The 20728-nt window shown below is 52.2% G+C and overlaps 2 protein-coding genes and 1 long non-coding RNA gene across 12 annotated transcripts in view; all 3 read left to right on the top strand.

The window, feature by feature from the left end:
* DCBLD2 (discoidin, CUB and LCCL domain containing 2) overlaps positions 1–3185 on the top strand; it is a 46432-nt gene extending 43247 nt beyond the window's left edge. For 2 of the 5 annotated variants that reach the window (XM_085562289.1, XM_085564373.1), the window contains one exon: positions 487–1281. In XM_085562289.1, the coding sequence (XP_085418415.1) occupies positions 487–600 (114 nt within the window). In that variant the 3' untranslated portion in view covers positions 601–1281. Of the gene's footprint in view, positions 1–486; positions 1282–3094 lie in introns of those variants that run through there. The other 3 variants (XR_014950446.1, XR_002466802.4, XR_014950379.1) reach the window with 3 other exon arrangements.
* Positions 3186–4199: 1014 nt separating this feature from the next.
* LOC144248483 (uncharacterized) lies at positions 4200–10735 on the top strand. 4 transcript variants are annotated; one of them, XM_085571236.1, is made up of 11 exons: positions 4200–4542; positions 4808–4940; positions 5649–5819; positions 6661–6766; positions 7225–7266; positions 7367–7408; positions 7502–7554; positions 7657–7700; positions 7782–7822; positions 7904–8041; positions 9320–10735. In XM_085571236.1, the coding sequence occupies exons 5-10, from the start codon at positions 7225–7227 to the stop codon at positions 7910–7912; spliced, it is 231 nt and encodes a 76-aa protein (XP_085427362.1). In that variant the 5' UTR covers positions 4200–4542; positions 4808–4940; positions 5649–5819; positions 6661–6766; the 3' UTR covers positions 7913–8041; positions 9320–10735. The 4 variants fall into 4 exon arrangements, with proteins under 4 accessions (XP_085427362.1, XP_085426961.1, XP_085426485.1 ...); XM_085570835.1 differs by lacking the exons at positions 4200–4542; positions 4808–4940; positions 5649–5819; positions 6661–6766 and having other exon boundaries at positions 7135–7266; positions 7904–8037; XM_085570359.1 differs by lacking the exons at positions 4200–4542; positions 4808–4940; positions 5649–5819; positions 6661–6766 and having other exon boundaries at positions 7135–7266.
* Positions 10736–15075: 4340 nt separating this feature from the next.
* Positions 15076–17615, top strand: LOC146768557 (uncharacterized). 3 transcript variants are annotated; one of them, XR_014952862.1, is made up of 4 exons: positions 15076–15203; positions 15925–16057; positions 16299–17093; positions 17351–17615. It is a non-coding gene; the product is annotated as an uncharacterized LOC146768557 (long non-coding RNA). The 3 variants fall into 3 exon arrangements; XR_014952857.1 differs by having other exon boundaries at positions 15139–16057; XR_014952853.1 differs by lacking the exons at positions 15076–15203; positions 15925–16057 and having other exon boundaries at positions 16072–17093.
* The last annotated feature ends 3113 nt before the right edge of the window (positions 17616–20728 follow it).

The raw sequence follows: 20728 nt of genomic DNA, 5'->3' as shown, positions 1-20728 counted from the left end.
AAACAGGTGAGAAAATGAGCACTAAAGAATTCTACTGCACATGGTGTCAGTCCTCTTTATGAGTTGTCTGTTCCGTAGGTAAAAATTAAAACAATTGTTGATAATGTAATCAAATGCAGTGTGGCTCAACTTGGGGAGATGCAGAACTATCACTTTTTTGAAACCACATGATCAGTAGCCAAATTCTGATATAAAAAGGGATATAAATTTGAAACTATTTGAAACTAAATTTGACTATAAATTTAGTCAGAAACTTCTGCATAGCCAGTAGTTCATACCAAGGCTGTCTCTGGTACCTTGGGAAAGGAAACAATTTTTCTGCACGTGTAATGACAGTATTGCACAGGAACTGGCTGAAGGACTCCTGCTTATATTAATGTTTAAATATCAGAAGATTAGACCTGAGACATGGCAAAATGAGGAGCAGTTAATGATGGCTTTTACCATCTTTCTGTTAGGTTAGGCCCAGCCTAACCTTCAGCTCAGCCTCTCACTTCTGTTCCAGCCCTGCACGAAGAGGAACAAGGCAGCAGCAGAAGCATAAACAAATTCAACAACCATTTCAGGGAGATAGAGAAGCATTCCCAGTGTGGGCACTGAGGAGCACACGTGCAAAACTTTCTTGAGAAGGTACAATTGTGCCAGCCCTGGCACGGGGCAGACCCACGGCGTGGCTGCAGCGCTGCCACAAAAGGCAGCCTAAGGAGGTGGGTAACACTTATTTTCCACCCTTTTGAGCAAGGCAGATTCTGTCTGCTGGGAGGAATTAATCAGACCTGACATTCCTGTTGCTCTGGTCTGGGCAGCACCATCCTGAACCAGGCAGTCACTGCAGAGCTTCTCAGAGCTAACAACAGGAACAGCTGGAGCTGAAGCAGCAGCTTCCAAGGACACTGGTCAGAGGGTACCAGAAAGATGTAAGGCACGTTTAAAGCTGTGGTAAGATGAAAAATGGGATTTTGGGTTTATAAACAAAAGACTTAGACAACTTCTGGAAAAACAGAAAGCCTTGTTTGAAGACAGGGGCTTGAAGACAATCTACATTTCAAGAGAAGAGGTTCCTGCAAAAACCTCTGGGACGTAATAGGCAAACACTACTTGCTGGGCTGTGTTTTCTAGGTGTTTTTTCCTGGTAGACACTGACTCATTGAAATACATACCTCATTATTCAGTCTCCTTTTACTAACTCTTTTACCGGATACTTCACCAAAAAATGAAATCAGTGACAATTGCATCATGAGCTAACCACCCCTATTATTTCTTGAAAGTCAGTTTCTCAGACAATTAAAAGAAAAAAACATAAAAAAGAAAGAGAAAAATAAAGAAGTTCCCATGGTCTGATAGGAGCCAGGAAATAAGTTCAGCTTTGTCAGGAAATCCCATCAGGGCTTTCCAGAGAGCTGCATGGGCTTACATTTTCAAAAGGACTGAAAAGATTTAGGAGCATGCCCCTCTGTTAAAAGCTTTTCAGACTAATGACCTCGAGCACAATGCATGCACTGCTTCATGCTCTGCCTTGTCCAGCCCAGTGAGGAGTGGGGTTCTTCCACAGCTCCTGACAGATCCAGGTGCAAGGGCTGAAATCCAGGACCCCTGTTTCTACAGCTTCAGGAAGGAGGTGGCTGGCCCTGGGCAGGAAGAGCAGAGGGGAGAGGCACCTTCCCTGGTCAAAAGCACTGGTGGGGCAGGACTGTCCTCCAGGCTGGGCTAGGAACTAGGGAGCTAGAGCAGCTCCCCTTCTGCTGCTCATGGCTCAGCTACCAAGCAGAACTCCAAGGAAACTGCACCTTCTGTGCTGCAAACCCCTTCAGCAGGGGCCATCTGTCACAGGCCACCAGATGCCAAACCCCCAAAAGCAGATGCACTGACAGTGGCTTGCAGCCTCCCTGTGCCACGTCCCCTTCTCCTATTCCACGGTGTGATTTCTTTCTTCTGCTAGTGAGAAGGCTTTTTAGGAGAGAGGCAAGGCACACAAAATACTTATGAAAGTAATTGAAAGTGGTTTTATTCCACTTGCACTTTTACAACAGAAAAACCATTTTAAAAAATTCACACCTACCATGGTATGGTTGACCTAAATTCTTCAGTGCTGTTCCTTCTTTTTGTGAAACTAGAAATAAGTTCGTAATGTGTAAAATTCTGAACATGAAACATAAAAATTGATGAGCTGCAGTGTTCACTTTAAATTGATGGATTTTCCGGTGCTTTGTTTTTTATTGACAATAAATTCCCATTCTGTGTCATATAAGACCATGTGAACTTTCACATGGCGTAGGTAACAGTGCAATTTTGGCCTAATAGTTAAATTAGGTACATGGTTCTGCTAAAATATTTTGCATTAAAGGAGCTTTTTATTTAGGATTTCTATTGAACCGTAATTGAAAAAAAATGCAAATAAGTGATTGGATGCCCTCCAGCTCTCAGCTGCTAGATAAATTTGGTCTAAACAAACTCTGAACTCCTAGTAAATGCCCTGTATTCAACCACAAATCAGGTGTCAAACGAGTGAATGCACTGATGTAAACTGACTTTTTCAGCATAGCTGAAAAAGGCATATAAAACCCAAGCCATTAAATGCATGTACGTGGCCCACAAGCAGATTTTAGCAATAAGTGCTACCTACTCAGGCTTTTTGTTGTATCTACACCTCACTTTTTACCCATCCAAAGCCCCATTCCAGTTAAGAGAAATGTTATCTGAATTATGGGCTGAGTAAGAAATGAATATGGACCCTGACTTCTGGCCAGACATTGGTACCACATAATTTCTTTGCCATTGCAATTTTAATCTGCTCTGCTATCTGCTGTTAGAAGTTCATCTCAGTACAACTTTCCTAGGAAACAAATTTAGGCTTACATGCACATTAATGAGAATGGCACCTCAGGTAAATTTGGTTTCAGAGGATGGAATAGCCCTGCCCCTCAGTTTGCTTACATTCACCAAACCTGACACTGAAAATGGTCCAGAACTCAGGGGAAAGAGCGAAAGGTCTGTGCTGCACCTTCTTTGTTCACTGCACACTTCCAGCATTGTTCAGAAAGTCACGTGAACCTTACCACCTCTGAAAGTATGTTTTCTTTTTCCTGAGCTTTAGGTGGATGCCAGTTATGACAAAACCTGTCAGGGTTGCTGCTGTGCCAGAAATCAGGTAGGCAATTCCCAGGAATGGCTTACTTCCACCACTCCACACCACGGATGAAAGAATGACATTTCCTCCCCTTGAATCTGGTAACAGGGAAATCTGAGAGAAGGATGTTAAGATTTCACCAACAAAGTGTACATTATTTCCAGAAGAAGACAAAGTAGTGGTTAAATGCTCAAAAAGCTTTCCAAGGCATAAAGAGTTTTGAGGTCTGCATTTGCTGCCAAAACTCCTTTAACTGATTGGTGATGTTTCTGCTAGTCCAGATCCAAAACCCCAGCTGGTTTCTGGAAGGTGGTAGGCAGCTGGTGGTAAGAAACCCAGTTATTTTAGATTCAGTCTTCCTGTGCATGTGGAAATACTCCCTTTTTAAAAACATTGTAAATTTCAGATTCATAATTTATAGGAGGACTGCTACTGCATTAATTTGCTATGAAAGCTCAGTTGAAAATTAGTCTTTTGGGAAGCTTATCATGATACTCCACATAGTGAAGTAAGTGCTCAGCTTAACCTAATATGTTCTAGCCAGATTGTTATATGAGTTTACCTTTCATCTCTCCCATGGAAGCTTTCAGAATAGAACCATGACAGAACATTTAAAACCACATTTCTATAGCTAAGAAAGAAGAGAAATTTATGGTCCTGTTGACGTAACTCCTGACGTAAGCGTCTCTCTGCCCGGCTCCTGCGGCGGCCATCCCGGGCGCGGCCGCTGCCTCTGCCGTGCCGCGCGGGGCGCCCGTCCCGGCCCCTCCCGTGCTGTCCCACCGCCTCCCTGCCCCACAGCTACAAATTAACAAAACCGACGTACAAATATATATCGGTTAAAAAGAAATGGCTTTTGGGCCGGAGGGGGCGTTATTTGGTTCGAGGCAGGGTCTTTTAGTTTCTCTGAGGGTTTTTTTGGGCCATTTATGTCTAAGGATTTCTTTCCAAGGGGCTCGATCGCCGCCGCTCTTTTCCGCCTGCCTCCACTCCGGGCGAGCGGCGGCCCCCAGCCGTGGCGGGCGGCAGTGCTGCCGCCTTGTGGGCACAGGGCGGTACTGCAGCCCCCCAGCCGGAGCCCGGCCGAAGCGGCGGGAGGGGCGAGGGGCGGGAGCGAGCGGCGAGCGGGGCGGTGTCTGTGAGTGAGGGGAGGGCTGGAGGCGGCTCCGCGGGCCGAGGGCGGCCGGGGCCGGTGCCGGCGGGCGGCGGAGGCGCGGTCGCAGCGCTCCCGGGCCGCGGCCGAGCGGCATCGGAGCAGGGCTGCGCCGCCTTTCCCGGCCCCGCGCCCCTCTCCAGACGCCGGGAGCGGCCGCGTGCCGGAAAATGCCGCCGGGGCGGCGGAGCGGGGCCCTGGCTCTGCCCGCCCCTCCTGCCGCCCTCCCTGGAATGGTTCGAGGCGTTATGGGTTTATTGAGGTAGAAACATTTATCTTGTTGTTACTAATTTAAGGTGGGCGATTTTTGTTGGTGTTTTTTTGTTGGTTTTTGTTTTTGTCGTTTGATGTATTTGGTTTGTAGAGCAGGAACTGTAGACAGAATCCTGCAGAAGTAATATGGAATTTGTCCTCCCAAAACCCGCCCGGCTTCCAACCACTTTCAGCACGTGGTCTTCCTTAGCAGCACATGGTTCCCCACACTTGGGAGCCGGTTAACTTACTTTTCTCTCCTCCTTTGCTGACAGATCCTGCTGAGGCTGAGGACAAAGCCCTACCCCTACACGGACAAGGCAGCAGACCTGGTTCGGGAAGCCAGCGTGCTCCAGGCTGCTCCAGGACTCTGATCAAACATCAGCATCCCCGTCTCTCACGTTGATGGTATGTGGTAACCCCTTAAGAACAGAATTCCACCTTTTCTAACCCTAAGCAGCAAACTGGGGATGGGTAACTCTAGAAATCTAGAAATCCTGTCATGTAAGGACCTCCAGGTTTCAGCCCTCCGTGTGTCCTTGGTATCAGAAGCTGGAATTGCAGAGTTGCCACTTTACCTCCAAACGTAATTTTTGATGTGGTTGTGCCACTTTAACAGTATATGAAATCTCTCTTCGTGTTCTTGCAGCAGCATTTTTGAACTACAAAGGAAATCTAGCCCTTCTGCCCAGAGCTGTTCACAGAATTGTGGAATCCCAGAAGGGTTTGGATGGGAAGGCACCTTTTTTTAAAGCTCGTCCTGTTCCACCACCTGCCATGGGCAGGGACACCTTCCACCATGCCAGGGTGCTCTAAGCCCTTTCCAGCCTGGCCTTGGACACTTCCAGGGATCCGGGGGTAGCCACAGCTTCTCTGGGCAACCTGTGCTGGACAGCAGCTTTGAAAGGCAGAGTGAAGTACAGCTGTGATTTTTGTGCTGCCCTTAACATTGTATTGCCTGGCAAATGTGCCTTTGGGGGTTTTTCTGGGGTTGTTTTTTTTTTTGGGTACTTTCCAAAAAAGGATCCCTTGTGTTCCTGGAATGTTGCATTCTACCTCTGTTGTTTTTCCAGTCAGTCTGGATCCTCTGCTTACATTTTTTCCTTCACTTATTAGATGTCGTGGATATGCTGGCTGTTCTGATGGATGGCAGTGATGGCTTAGATGAAGAAATTGGGTTCTCTTTAAATGAAGACCTGATTATCCAAACATTTCCCTTCAGTGCTGTTGTCCCTGCTGCTTTAGCAGCCAGGAATATGCTGTTGCTTCAGTCTGAAAACAGAACAGGTACAGGGGTTTTTTTTATGTTTTTTGTGTCATTTCCAGCAGTGGAGTGAAAGTAGCATAATTTCTGCCCTCTTGTAATAATTTTTTATCATTTATAATTTTTTACCTTGAGGCATTTTATTATCTTCCCTGCAAGCGGAAGGCAGTGCAGATTCACGGTGCTTTGTGCTCAAGAGGGGCAGTGAATCTCTGTGGGTGCTTCTGCCCTTTTTCCCTGACCCTAAAGAGAAGGGACACTGTCCCTGCATGGACAGTCTTGGCCTGGAAGTAGTTGGCCTCAGTAACACAGCGTTTTAAGGGCAGAGGAGAGGAGAGGTGGTTCCCATGCCTGTGGGCAGCTCTTCCCGAGAGCAGGAGAGGGGACTGCATTGGTAAGTAGGAAGTGGGTGCGTTTCCCAAGGAAAACTTCAGAAATTAAGCTCCAGGGGCAAATACTGTGAGGTTCTACCACCTCCTTGAGGACAGCGTTAAAACCACAGGGGCATCAGCAGAGCTTGGAGCAGGACTGGCCAACCCCAGAGCACCTCACGAAGCCCTCTGTGTGTCTGTGGCAGTCGAGTAGCACCTGGGGGGTGCTGAAAGTCCCAGTTCTGAGAGAAAATTCTGTTTAACTTGTACACGTTGGCTGGGTGTGTCCCCCCAGTACAGCTCGGTTCTTCTCTGAGGCGGTGCCTGACAGGGTCTCTCCCTGTTAAGGGCCGGGCGTGTTTTTGGCACAACACAGCAAAGTGGATTATTTGCCCGGCGTTCTCAGGAGAATAATGGTGAGCAGCAGAATTGCTGGGTTGTGGCTGCTGTGCGGCTGAGATCGTGCAGTGATGTTTGGTGTTCTCGATTGTAGCTGAGCACGGGACCACAGCCCGGTGACCATAGGACATTCCCCGCAGGCGAGGCAGCCTCCATTGCCACGCGACGTGGATTCTCATCCCCAGATGCCAGAGAGATAAGTGGAGGGCTAAGGCCCACAGAGGGGGTGAAAGTGGGGTGCTGGGAGGGCCTTTTGAATCAGCTTTGGGGGCAGGGATGTGCAAGAAGTGTCCCCTTAGACCAGCTAAAGGGAAAGTGTCTGTTTTGATCACAGTGCTGAGGTGCTCAGGGCAGAGCAGTTCCGGTGTGTGTCCTGTCGCTTGTCTCTGGTGCACTCTGTGTTCTTTGGGTCTCTCGGTCCTTTCTTCTCCTCAAAAGCTCTCTCTCCCTGTCCTGTGTCACGGGTGTCTGCACGTATTTGTCCCACAGCTGCTCTGCCCTGCTGCATAGCCTGTAATAGCACAAGTCCTGGGGACTTGAAATTTGTAATTTGCAGGGTGTAGTTGGGCTCTAGATTGTATCAGGAGATTGACATAACATGTTTGGTGCTGTTAAGTTGTCCTGCAGCCATTTGACACTAGTCCTAACTTCCTTTCAGATGCAGACAGTTCAGATCAGTGGCAGAGAGCCCCAGTCCTGGGTGAGGGTTTTCCCATGATCGGGTCAGTCATTGTTTGCATTTTCAGGGGAAGCCTAAATAGTGACCATGTTACAGCAGTGTTCTTTGCCTTTATTTTTAGGAGGTCAAGGCAGATAGCAGCAGTCAAGGCCCTGTGTGCCAGGTGAGCAGTGGACAGAAGGAGTTGTTCTTGCTCAGGTTTCAGGTTTTGGTGCAATTCTAAGCATCCACTCTTGGTTACTTTGTTTTATTTTAGGCAGTCATCTTGCAAGATGTCCCTGGTCCAGATGTCTGGATGTCCAAGGCCAGGTGGGTGCAAGCGTAAGGTCTGGGTGGGTGTGCTTTTCAGGTCAGGGGGATGTTGTTTTCACAGTATCTCAGTGTGGGTTGTTTTGCTTTGTTTTTTTGCAGGTGCTGTCGCTGCCCTAGCTGTGTGAAGGAACAGAGGCGAGCAGGTGAGTTGGCATTTTGGCACAGTGACTCACAGGTGACCCTTATGCAGCAGCATGCTAAGTGTGTACCTTTTTGTTTTTCAGGTATCCTCCAGGCAGCTTGTGGAGTCAAATTGAGACTTCAGGTGAGCCGGGGCAGCGGTGTGTCGGAGTTTCGGGGATTCCTCTTTTCGTGGGCACTAGTTGCATTTTCTGTTTTGTCTTAGGTACCCTGAGGAGGAGCGTAGCTGAAGTTTGGAAACGGCAGCACCGAAGCTGATGCAGAGAACGTCTCGCCGTCCACATCCAACTGACATTGGATTCCATCCGGTTGTCTTGCAAAAGCCAAGTGCTGGGGCCAGTAGGTGGGAGATGGGGGGAAAACCTTTACTATCACAGGGGGCTATTTGATGTTAGCTTGGAGAATAGGCCCATAGTGGGACGGGCCCCTCGGGAGCAAAGGGAGAGGGTTTCTCCTCAGCCCCCCCAGAGTCTTCGCCGGGCAGGGCAGTTCCGATCCCTCTCCGCGTTCTCGTGACGTTCGCATCGGCGGCCTTCTTTGACTCTTGACGTTGTCGTGGATCTTTTCACCATAGGAGCCCGCCTTCATGTCTGGAGCTATAGCTACAGTCACCCTGTAGTCATTTCTTCCTTCTCTAGGCCTACTGAGCTTCTTAGGCTTCCTCTTAAGTGCTTTGGCACTAACATCTTGAAAGGAGTTGCATGTCATCATCAAGTGCTACTGCCCTAGGGCTTTCTTTTCTTTGGCATCATCAGCCCATGGCTCATCTTGGGCTAGGAATCTTGGGTCCATAAGGTGAAATTGCCAGGCAGTTTCCACTTGTGTCCGTGTCACGTTGTCTGTGTCATAGGCCTTTGTTACATCTCCATGCTTTAGCAACATCATTTTGTGCCGTATCGGCCATATTTTGCTCACGTACCTTCCCGGATATCAATTATTCTGGCATTTTTACATATTTACTTTTTGGGTCCGGACGATGTACACGAGATGTTCTCATCCGTCTTCATTCTCAGTTTTGGTAGCCCTTCTCATGGACTTCCGTACGGAGCTTATTAGCCCCTCATCACCTGACCACAGTAGTTCCGTAGCATCTGCCTTCTCAAAGGATATAGGGCTCAAAAATTAGTCTTCTGGAGAATTATATCAAGTCCTCACTTATCTTGTATCTCTGTCAGCTTACGTTGTATGCACTTATGATGCACCTACCTGTGTCTGCTTCTATTGTATGTGCGTATGTTGCGCCTACCTATGTTAGCTTATATTGTTTGTGCTTACACTGTATGTACCTACGTTGGCTTATGTTGTTTGTGCTTATACTGTATGTACCTACGTTGGCTTATGTTGTTTGTGCTTATACTGTACGTACCTACGTTGCCTTATGTTGTTTGTGCTTATACTGTATGTACCTACGTTGCCTTATGTTGTATGCACCTCTGTTGTGGCAATTATGATCGGAGCTGCCTTGACTGGGCAAGTAGTCACGCTCAGGTAGAGCAGTTATAAAGCTTTGCCGTTCATCTGTTCTCTACGGGGTTTGGGGTACAACACTGATGGGCCCAGAGTTGGTATAGCTCCTAGCTCTCAGATAGTCAGTCACTGACCGCCTCCCCTTGTCTCGTAGGTCCCCGGGTCCCTACAGAATTTCCTGGAATCTACCATTTGACATGGAGGTCCTGCGGTCAGAAGAAGCGTTTAAGCATATTCTTCAGTGCAGCGTTTCACGTAAGGGTGGCAGCCAGCGTGTCAGCAGAAGAATGTGTGAGAGTGTGACTGTCTGTGTCTGTCTGTGAGAGTTTGTGTGTGCTTGTGTCTGCAGCTGTGTGTGTGTGTGGAGCAGATACAACCTTGTGTGTATGGCCTTTGCCTTTCAGGGGGGGGTTTTCATCAGGCAGGAGGATTTTTTGGGAGTCTCCGGAGCGAGTTGCCGTGAATGTGAGTTTGTGCGTAACGCGAAGGGGGCGTGCACGTCGGCGGAGCGTTTTGCGCCGTTTTTGTTCCGGGTGCGTCATAACAATAAAAGCGTTGTGGACTTTTCTGAAATGGAGACACGGTTATATTGTGTCAATATGTATTTGGCTTGTAGTACATTATATTGTTCTGTCTTTGCAGTTGTTCCTGTCTTTTGATGTATTTTGCTGTATGTAAATTGGACTTGTACTTGTGTGCCTAGGTATGATGTATTCTTTGTTGTATTTGTCTCTGTACTTGCATTTGTATGCATTGTTTCCCTGTGTATTGCTGAAGTTTAAATTAAAGGAATAAAGATTAATCAGCCCTAATAATGATGCCTCTTACCCTCTGCCCTGCCCACCATTCATCTCCTGTCTTTCTTTGGTGTGGTTGAGTCCTATCATTTTCACCCTTTTTCTCCCTTTGCCTCTTACTTTCCTCCTTAGTATATTACTCACTTTATCCTTCCATGTGTAACTCTTTGTCTCTGCCTGTGTTTTCCTTTGTTTCCATTTCTAACACATCTCCATGTTTCTCTAACCCTATTTCCTTCTCACCCTATTTTCTTCCATTCCTCTACATGTATTTCCCCATGTCTCTTTGTCTGTCTCTTTCAATCTAGGTTTCACTATGTTTTCTTCTTTTTTTTTCCTTTGTCAGCCTTTGTCTTTCTAACACTTGCTATCATTGTCTTTGTCTCTGACCCTTTTTCCTTTTCTGTCCAACTTTAACTTTTTTGTCTAACTCTTTATTTCTTTCTCTCTTGAACCCTACCTTGTGTTCAGTCTCTCCATTTGTTTTCCTGTAGGTTTTCAGCTCTATTTCTTCTTTTTCTTGTCTCTCTATTTGCTTTTCTCTTTCATTTCAAGTGCTTCCTTTTCTGTTTGTCTTTCACTCTTTTTCTCTTTACCCCTCCTTTCTTTTGCCTTTCTCTTTCCAATCTGACTTTTTTGGTTTTTCTTTTTATCTCTCTTTTATTTTTCTTGCTCTGTTTTCTTCTTACTCTCTTCCTTTTCTTCTTCTCACTCTTTCTTCTTGCTCTCTTCTTCTCTCTTCTTCTTCCTCTCACTATCCTCGTCTTCTCCTCGCTCTCTCCTCTTCTCCTCACTCCTCTTCCTCCTCTCTCCTCACTCCTCTTCCTCCTCTCTCCTCACTCCTCTTCCTCCTCTCTCCTCTTCTTCTCACTCTCTCTCCTCTTCTTCTCGCTCTCTCCTTTTCTTCTCACTCCTCTTCCTCCTCTCCTCTTCTCACTTTCTCCTCTTCCTCCTCTTTCTTCTTCCTCTGACACTCTCCTCTTCTTCTTACTCTCTCCTTTCACTCTCCTCTTCTTCTCACACTCTCCTTTTCTTCATCTCACTCTCTCCTTCTCACTCGCTCCTCTTCCTCCTCTCTCCTCACTTTCTCCTCTTCCTCCTCTCCTCTTCTTCCTCTCTCCTCTTCTTCTTCTCTCTTCTTCTCACTCTGTCCTCTTCTCACACTCTCTCCTCACACTCTCTCCTCACACTCTCTTCATCTCTCTCTCCTTTTCTCCTCACTCTGTCCTCTTCCTCCTCTCTCCTCTTCTTCCTCTCACTCTCTCCTCTTATTCTTCTCACCCTCTCCTCTTCTTCATCTCACTCTCTCCTTTTCTTCTCACTCTGTCCTCTTCCTCCTTTCTCCTCACTTTCTCCTCTTCTTCCTCTCTCTTCTTCTTCCTCACTCTCTCCACTTCTCACCTCTCTCCTTTTCTTCTCTCTCTCCTTTTCCTCCTCTCTCTCTCCTTTTCCTCTCCTCTTCTTCTCACTTTCTCTTCTTCCTCCTCTTTCTTCTTCCTCTGACTCTCTCCTCTTCATCTTACTCTCTCCTCTCACTCTCCTCTTCTTCATCTCACTCTCTCTTCTTCTCACACTCTCCTTTTCATCTCACTCTCTCCTTCTCACTTGCTCCTCTTCCTCCTCTCTCCTTTTCTCACTTTCTCCTCTTCCTCTCCTCTTCTTGTTCTCACTCTCTTTTCTTCTTCTCACGCTCTCCTCTTCTTCTCACTCTCTTCTTCATCTTTCTCCTTCTCAGTCTCTTCTCTTCCTCCTCTCCTCACTTTCTCCTCTTCCTCCTCTCACTTCTTCCTTCTCTCTCTTCTTCTCACTTTCTCCTCTTCTTCTCACTCTCTCCTCTTCTCACACTCTCTTCTTCATCTCTCTCTCTCCTTTTCTCCTCTTCTCTCCTCTTCCTCCTCTCTCCTCTTCCTCCTCTCTCCTCTTCCTCCTCTCTCCTCTTCCTTCTCTCTCCTCTTCCTCCTCTCTCCTCTTCTTCTCACTCTCCTTCTCTCTCTTATCTTCCTCCTCTCTCTCTCCTTTTCTTCCTCTCACTTACTCCTCTTCCTCCTCTCTTCCTCTTGTCACTCTCTCCTCTCTTCTTCTTCTCACACTCTCTTCATCTCTCCTTTTCTTCTCACTCTCTCCTCTTTCTCCTCTCTCCTCTTCTCACTCTCTCTTCTCACTCTGTCCTCTTCTTCTCACACTCTCTTCATCTCACTCTCTCCTTTCCTTCTCTCTCTTTCCTCTTCCTCTTCTCTCCTCCTTCACACTCGCTGCTCTTCCTCCTCTCTCCTATTCTTCTTCTCTCTCCTCTTCCTCCTCTCCGTCTCCTCTTCTTCCTCTCACTTTCTCCTCTTCCTCCTCTCTCTTCTTCCTCCTTTCTTCTTCTTCTCACTTCTTCCTCCCACTCTCTCCGCTTCTCACTCTCTCCTCTTCATCTCACTCTCTCCTTCTCACTCTCTCCTCTCTCTCATCTTCCTCCTCTCTCCTCTTCTTCCTCTCACTTACTCCTCTTCCTCCTCTCTCTTCCTCTTGTCACTCTCTCCTTTCCTTCTCACACTCTCTTCTTCCTCTCACGCTTTCCTCTTCTTCTTGCTCTCTCCTGTCCTTCTCACACTCTTCTTCATCTCTCTCCCTTTCTTCTCACTCCTCTTCCTCCTCTCTCCTCTTTTTCTTCTCACTCTCTTGTCTTCCTCATCTCTCTTTTTCCTTACTCTCTCCTCTTCCTGCTCTCTCCTTTTCTTCTTCTCCCTCTCTCTCTCCTTATCACTATCTCCTCTTCTTCTCACTGTCTCCTTCTCTTTCTCTCTTTTTTTTCCTTTCTGTACTTAGAATAAAAAAGCAGGAGTAGAAAATACTGTGCTCCGAGGAAGTAAAAAAAGAAAACAACTTTAAAAATAAAAATTTCTACTCCCTGGGAGCATCAAAGTAAAAATAAAAATTTTTACTCCCTGGTAGCATCAAATTTTCTACTGCTGCGCCTGACAATCTTTTTGGGTAGGGGAGGGGTCTGTCTGGTAGCCACACCCCCACCCTGAATCCTCCCTCTACCCTAACCCCTTCCCTGACCCACCCTCCACCCCCTCCCCCACACCCTGACCCCGCCCCTAACCACGCCCCCAATGCTGACCCCACCCCCTAACCCCCACCCCGTCCTTACCCCCTCCCCTGGCCTCGCCCCCAGCCACACACCCTCCCCTGACTTCTACTGATACCTATTAAGATACGTATAAAAATCTGAAATAAAATATAATAGGAATAAATGTAAGAAATTATGAAAATATAATTTTCCATCAATATCCATTACCAATCCGACTGTGAGTATAAATCTGAAAAATATAAAACCAAGCCTTGTTGAAATGCAGTTTAGGAGGAAAGCTTTTTTCTTTCGGTTCCTGTCGGGTCGCAGGCAGGCTTTTTGTTCCGTTCTTTCCCGCGCGGACGCTTTGGGGCGTTCGCTGCCGAGGCCGTGCCGGCGGGGACGGCGCGGTGCTGCCGCCGTGTGGGCAGAGAGCGGTACTGCAGCCCCCCAGCCAGTGCCCGGCAAAACCACCGAGTGGCTTGGCGCGGACTCGCTTGAAAAGTGCTGCCGCCTTGTGGGCACAGGGCGGTACTGCAGCCCGGCTGCCTTCTTGGGAGCGGCTAGGCACGGACTCGCTTGAAAAGTGCTGCCGCCTTGTGGACAAAGGGCGGTACTGCAGCCCGGCCGCCCTCTTGCGAGTGGCTTGGCGCAGACTCGCTTGAAAAGTGCTGCCGCCTTGTGAACACAGGGCAGTACTGCGGCCCCGCCGCCCTCTTGGGAGTGGCTTGGCGCGGACTCGCTTGAAAAGTGCTGCCGCTTTGTGGACACAGGGCGGTACTGTGGCCCCACCACCCACGGCCGCCCTCTTGGGAGTGGCTTGGCGCGGACTCGCTTGAAACGTGCTGCCGCCTTGTGGACAAAGGGCGGTACTGCAGCCCGGCCGCCCGCGGCCTCCCTCTTGCGAGTGGCTTGGCGCGGACTCGCTTGAAAAGTGCTGCCGCCTTGTGGGCACAGGGCGGTACTGCAGCCCCCCAGCCAGCGCCCGGCAAAACCGGCGGGAGGGGCGAGGGGCGGCAGCGAGCGGCGAGCGGGGCGATGTCTGTGAGTGAGGGGAGGGCTGGAGGCGGCTCCGCGGCGGCGCCGGATTAGGATGGCAGCGGCGAGGGAGGCTTTCTGTCCCGTTCCGGCCGCCGTCCGTACCGGAACGCTTTGTGCCTTTCTGTCCCTCGCCGGCCGCCGTCCCGCACGTGTCGCGAGCCCGGCGCCGCCGTGATGGCGGCGGGCGGTGGGACCGGGCTCGGGCGGCTCTGGAGGCGCTGCTGGAGGTGGGATTCGGGGCCCGGCGCGCTGAGGGCGGCGGCACCGGGGGGACAGCGGGGGAGGGCGGGCGGGAGCAGCCGGAGGGGACCCGGCACCGGCACCGGGAATGGGATTATGGCGGGGGCGGGACACACGGACAGGCCCCGGAGCCCTCGGGACCCCCAAAACTCCACCGGGACCCCCAAAAAACCCCCCGGGACCCCTCAGAACCCTCTGGGACCCCCCAAAAATAACCGGGAGCCCCCCGGTCCCGCAGGGCGAAGGCGCTGGCGCTGACCGGGAACCGGGGAGTGGAGCCGGCCATGGACTGGTGAGGGGGGACCCCAAGAACACTCCCGGCACCCCCAAAAATACCCGGCGGGATCCCCCCAAAACAGCCCCGGGATCACCAAAAACAGCCTCGGGAACCCAAAAATTCCCTTCAGAAGCCCCAAAAATCCCCCTGGGACCCTCAAAAACCCCCTGAGACCCCCAAAATTCCCTTCAGGACCCCAACCCCCTCCCCCCCCCAGGACCCCCAAAATTCCTCCCAAAAACCCCCTGAAACCTCCAAAATTCTCCCCAGGACTCCAAAACCCTCCCTGGGACGCCCAAAATTCTCTTTGGGACCCCAAAACTCCCCCTGTGACCTCCAAATTTCCCTTTAGGACCCCTGAAATTCCTCCTGGGACCCCCAAAACCCCCTGAGACCCCAAAAGTCCTCCTGGGATGCCCCAAAAACCTTCCAGAACCCCCCAGGACCCCCTCCAATTTTGGGTCCCCCCCCGATTCGGGGTTCCCCCCGGTTTTTGGGTCCCCAGGTTGGTGGCTCATGAGGACGACCCCGACTCGGACCCCGAACTCCCCCCGGGTTTGGGGGCGCCGCCCGCGGGCCTGGGGGGGCCCCGGCAGCCGCCGGCCCCCGAGGACGAGACCCAGAAGTGAATTTTGGGGGTCGGGGGGGAATTTTTGGGTTGGGGAGGAAAATTTGGGGTATGGGGAGCTCAGGGATATTTTGGGGTTCAGAGTGGTTAATTTGGGGTTTCAGGGTGTTTATGGGCAGGGTTTTCGGGTATTCTCGGGAGGGCTTTGGGGTATTCTTTGGTGGGTTTTAGGGTATTTTTGGGTGGATTTTTTGGGATATTTTTGGGAGGGTTTTGGGCTGGTTTTGGGGCATTTTATGGTGAGTTTTTTGGATCTTTTTAGGAAGGTTTGGGTATTTTTGGGTGGGTTTTTTGGGGGCATTTAGGACGATTTTGGGGTATTTTTGGGTGGGTTTTGGGCTGAAGGCGGCTCAGCGGCGGCGCTGGAGAAGGATGGCAGCGGCGAGGGGGGCCCGGCAGGGCCCTGCCTTTGCCAGCCCCTCCTGCCGCCCTCCTTGGAATGGTTTGGGGCAGTATGGGGTTATTGAGGTAGGAGTAATTATTTTGTTGTTGTTGATTTAATGTGGTGTTTTTTTGTTTGTTTGTTGTTGTCGTTTGATGTATTTGGTTTGTAGAGCAGGAACTGTAGACAGAATCCTGCAGAAGTAATATGGAATTTGTCCTCCCAAAACCCACCCGGCTTCCAACCACTTTCAGCACGTGGTCTTCCTTAGCAGCACATGGTACCCCACACTTGGGAGCCGGTGCACTCTACTTTTCTCTCCTCCTTTGCTGACAGATCCTGCTGAGGCTGAGGACAAAGCCCTACCCCTACACGGACAAGGCAGCAGACCTGGTTCGGGAAGCCAGCGTGCTCCAGGCTGCTCCAGGACTCTGATCAAATATCAGCATCCCCGTCTCTCACGTTGATGGTATGTGGTAACCCCTTAAGAACAGAATTCCACCTTTTCTAACCCTAAGCAGCAAACTGGGGATGGGTAACTCTAGAAATCTAGAAATCCTGTCATGTAAGGGCCTCCAGGTTTCAGCCCTCCGTGTGTCCTTGGTATCAGAAGCTGGAATTGCAGAGTTGCCACTTTACCTCCAAACGTAATTTTTGATGTGGTTGTGCCACTTTAACAGTATATGAAATCTCTCTTCGTGTTCTTGCAGCAGCATTTTCGAACCACAATGGAAATCTAGTCCTTCTGCCCGGAGCTGTTCACAGAATTGTGGAATTCCAGATGGGTTTGGATGGGAAGGCACCTTTTTTTTTGCAGCATTAGATTTTTGCAGCATTGCAGCTTTTCAAGCTTCTAAGTAAGTTACTTCATTCAGATTTAAACTCTCTTGAAGCATGCTTGATATGGTTTGTTTTTTTCATTGTTATGTTAGTTTTTGTTTTGGTTTTAATTTGGCTTTCTTTTTTGCCTGGCGTAGGAAAATTTTACAGCTCTCACTTTTTTCTTCTCCAGTTGAGTATTACCAGTGTTACCTTCTTAATTCAAAAACCATTTGCTGTATGGAAAAAGCACCTTGCCTTTGTGAAGGGCCAGGTGGGAACTGTTTTAATGGCCAGTGGCACAGCCCCGTAGCACACAATTCCCAGGAAGTGGGGAGCCCTCTGCCAGGCAGAGCCACCTGGCCAGGTTCCTGCGGGTGCTGCTGCTGTACCCGGCTGATGAGGTGAGAAGCAGCTTGGCTTTACTGCCAAAATAAAACTCACCCGTTTTCCTATGAATCCCAGCAAAGTGGTCCCAAAGGCTCTGTCACTCAGTCTCTGCTTCCATTGGTGTGGAGAGGCTGGATCCCAGTTATCACCCCAGCAGTGCCCCTGCCTCCCTTTTCCCCACTTTTCTGTTCCAGTCGTGCGAAACATTCAGGCTTTGTTTTCTTCCCCCTGCGGTTCACTGCAGATCCCAGAAAACCCACAGGAGGGAAGATCATTCCTTGTGCTTCCACCTCCAGGTGAGAGAGGAGATGGTCACATCCTAGGAGCCTGATTTTGGAATGTTTTATGGAATTGGCCCAGTGGCTTTTACTTCTGGGGTTCCTGGAGTCTGTCCCTGGCAGGTCCAGCCTGTGCTTCAACTGAGAGCCCTCAGTCCGCAGGGAAATGAACCTTTGGGGAAGTTCTTACAGCTCTGCTTAGTGCTTTATGAATGGTGATGATTTTCTGGAAGTAGGCTGTCCATTCTGACCCTTTTTCTTCCCTCTCCCTGCAGACTACCTGCTGAGAGGCTGAGGTGAGACCAGGATCTGTAAAATCCCTGACTCTCCGTGTTTTCCTGAGGCTGAAGCCGTGTTTGCTGTCAGTGACGACAGGGTGGGAGATGCTAAACACTGAAAACTTTGGGGTTTTTCCCCTGAACTCCCCAAGACTCTCTGCAGCTGTGCCCTGTCTCTCTCTTGAAAGAGTTTCTGGATTTACAAAGGTTTTTACATTCTGCAAGATTTATCTATAACTCGATTAAAAAGAATCATACTGTATCAATGTGGTGTTAATTACTTTGTTTGAGTCGGTTAATTAAAGCAAATTGTTGGTAAGGGGTTTGAACATCCCTTAGTTGGAGCTGGCAGCTCTTATTTAATTTCTCTTCATTCCTTTAATTTCTTTCAATTATTTCTTGAGCCATTACTGCAATTAGGATGTACAGTAAGGACAAGAGCATTTCTGCCCTGCTGGATTGGGAAATCCGAGCCCAATTCCTTGGAGAGATTGAGGGGATGGGGATCTGTGCCTCAAGCTGGGTTTTGACAGTGGGAATTTGGTGAGGAAGGAAGAGGAGAGATCCCACGGAAAGTGGCTGAGGCCAGTTCCGCTGGCTTTGGGTGCTCCTACCCCCGAGAAAATCATCCTGGCTGAAGGGAGCTGGAAGAAGCCAGGGGGCTGCGCCGGGGGCTGTGCAGGGACCCCAAACCCTGGTCAGGGGCGCTGGGCAGTGCCAGCTGCAGAGGAACGCTGCAGAGGGGCTGCGCTGGAGCCCCTCAGCTTCCATGCAGAGATGCTGGCACTGCGGGGCTTTCGGGACACTGCCGAGAGGCTCCGCTGCCAGAGCCGGGGAGTTCTCCCGTTCTTTTCTGTCGTGCTGGGCACTTGGCAAGTCCTTAGAGCCCCGCAGGCTGCCAGTGCCAGCGGAGCAGCTGGAATCACAGACGGTCACACAGAAACCGGGCTGGGAGAGCAAATGAGCCGTTCCATGTTGTTTTTCACAACGCGTTTTGGATTTATACCAGAATCTCTTCTCTCCCCTCAGACCCCGTACCCCTGAGTTCTGAGTTTTCTCACAGAAATGTCTCGGCCTGCACCGGGAAAAAGAAAATTCCCTGTCACGGCGGGGAGCGGCGGGGTTTGGGGGTGCTGGGGCGGCACGGGGGTCCCCGCGCCCCGGCCGGTCTCGGTCAGCCCCGGGAAATCGCCGCCGCCGCCGGCTCGGCCCCGGCGCCGCCCCGGTGCTCCGGCCCGAGAGAGACCCCGACCCGCCCGCCGGGGCAGAGGCGGCACCGCCGGGAGCCGAAGCGGCAGCCCCGGGCCCATCCCGGCGGGCCGGGAGCGATGGCCCCGCCTCCATCCCGGGCGGGCCGGAGCCTCAGGGGCGGGGCCGGGCCGGAGCCTCAGGGGCGGGGCCGGCGCTGGCTCAGGTGCGCGGGACCGCGGGGCACCTGCGTGGGGTGGGGCCGAGGTTATTTAAGTGCCGGGAATCGCTGCAGCCGCCATTTGCTCACTCGGAGCGCGGTGCGGGTGGTGGGTTCTGTGCGGGCTCCGCAGCTTCGCCCGTCTCTCCTTCCCCCCGTTTACTCTTCCTTCCTCCTGCTCCCATTCCCCTTCTTTCCCTGCCTTTCCCCCGTTTTCCTGTCCTCCCCAAAGCCGACTGCTTTCGCTCCCCTTTTGTGCCCCCTTCTACTCTTCCTTCCTTCTGCTCCTATTCCCCTTCTTTGTCTTCCTCCTTTTCCTTCTCGTCCCATTTCGGCCTCCCGTCCCACCATCTACCCTTCCTTCGTTTTCTCCATATTTCTGTTTTTTATCCCCTAAACCCACTCTCCCTCCTCCCCCAAACGCGACGCCCCCCACTCGTCCCTCACCTGTCCCTGCCCCGCTGCTCCGTTCCATTCCCCCTCTCTCCCTCCTTTGTCCCGTCCCTCTTTCCCCCTGCCGGCCTTTCCCTTCCCCGCCCGCTTTCCTCCGCAGCCCGACCTCCCTCCCCACCTTCCCGCATGCCCCGCTCTGCCTCCTCTCTTCCCGTCCCTTTTTCCTTCTTTCCTCGCAGCCGCGGGGCTCGGGGCGCCGCAGAATAAAGCCCAGAGGGCCGGAGCCGGCGCCCCCCGCCCTCGCTGGGGTCCCCACACGGGGCCGGAGCCGCTCTGCGGGTCCCCCCATTGCAGTCCAATACACGGCCCGACACTGCCGGGGTGCGGCTTTCCCGACATCACACTGGGGGTCGGGCTGGGGGTCGGGAGGGGGTCCTGGGGGGAGGAGGGTGGGGGGGTTAGGAAGGGCCCCCTCATTAGGAGGGGGTCCCGGGGGAGGAGGGTGGGGGGGGGGGGATAGGAAGGGCCCCCTCCGGAGGAGGGGGTCCGGGGGAGGGGGGCGGGGTGGAGGGGGGGGCCTTCCCCCCTCCAGCCCCGGCCCCTCCCCGGGACCCCCTCCTCCGGACCGGGGCCCGGGGGGGTTGGGGAGGGGGGGAGGGGGTGGGAGGGGGGGGTGGGGGGTGGGAGGGGGGGGGTGGGGGGTGGGAGGAGGGGGTGGGGGGGGAGGGGGGGGGGGAGGGGAGGGCGGGGGGGGTGGGAGGGGGGGGTGGGTGGGGGGGGGGAGGGGAGGGGGGGGGACGGCCGGCCATTTGTTTTGTTTTTTTTAATGTCTGTTCACGGCACAGAGTGACATGCCCCCCTGTGCTCCCCGCCCCCCCCCCCCCCCACCCGCCCCCCCACCCCCCCCGGCCCACCCCCCCACCCCCCCCGCCCCCCCCCCTACCCCCCCTCCCGCCCAACCCCCCCGGGCCCCGGTCCGGAGGAGGGGGTCCCGGGGAGGGGCCGGGGCTGGAGGGGGGAAGGCCCCCCCCTCCACCCCGCCCCCCTCCCCCGGACCCCCTCCTCCGGAGGGGGCCCACCCTGGCCCCCCTCCCCCGGACCCCCTCCTCCGGAGGGGGCCCTTCCTATCCCCCCCCCCACCCTCCTCCCCCGGGACCCCCTCCTAATGAGGGGGCCCTTCCTAACCCCCCCACCCTCCTCCCCCCAGGACCCCCTCCCGACCCCCAGCCCGACCCCCAGTGTGATGTCGGGAAAGCCGCACCCCGGCAGTGTCGGGCCGTGTATTAGACTGCAATGGGGGGACCCGCAGAGCGGCTCCGGCCCCGTGTGGGGACCCCAGCGAGGGCGGGGGGCGCCGGCTCCGGCCCTCTGGGCTTTATTCTGCGGCGCCCCGAGCCCCGCGGCTGCGAGGAAAGAAGGAAAAGGGGAATGGGGAACGAGAACAGGGGAGCAGAGGGGGCGCTCAAGGGGAGGGTGACAGGGACAGGGGGCAGGTGGGGGCAGGTCGGGGTGTGCAGGGGGCTGGGGGAAGGCAGGGTGAAGGAAGAGAAAGATTGAAGGCAGCTTTGGGGAAG

The sequence above is a fragment of the Lonchura striata genome, chromosome 1 (assembly GCF_050655825.1).
Source record: "Lonchura striata isolate lonStrDom1 chromosome 1, ASM5065582v1, whole genome shotgun sequence".
Lineage (NCBI taxonomy): Eukaryota > Metazoa > Chordata > Aves > Passeriformes > Estrildidae > Lonchura > Lonchura striata.
Note: the sequence above shows the minus strand (reverse complement) of the source record. Positions and strands in the feature narration are given on the sequence as shown.

What these genes read in the sequence shown, in the direction of transcription:
- LOC144248483 (XM_085569791.1), top strand. Translation starts at nt 7,165, where the DNA reads ATGTTTGGTGCTGTTAAGTTGTCCTGCAGCCATTTGACACTAGTCCTA. An exon ending in GTCAAGGCCCTGTGTGCCAG is followed by an intron (nt 7,409 to 7,501) that starts GTGAGCAGTGGA and finishes GTTTTATTTTAG; the next exon opens with GCAGTCATCTTGCAAGATGT. An exon ending in GAAGGAACAGAGGCGAGCAG is followed by an intron (nt 7,701 to 7,781) that starts GTGAGTTGGCAT and finishes TTTGTTTTTCAG; the next exon opens with GTATCCTCCAGGCAGCTTGT.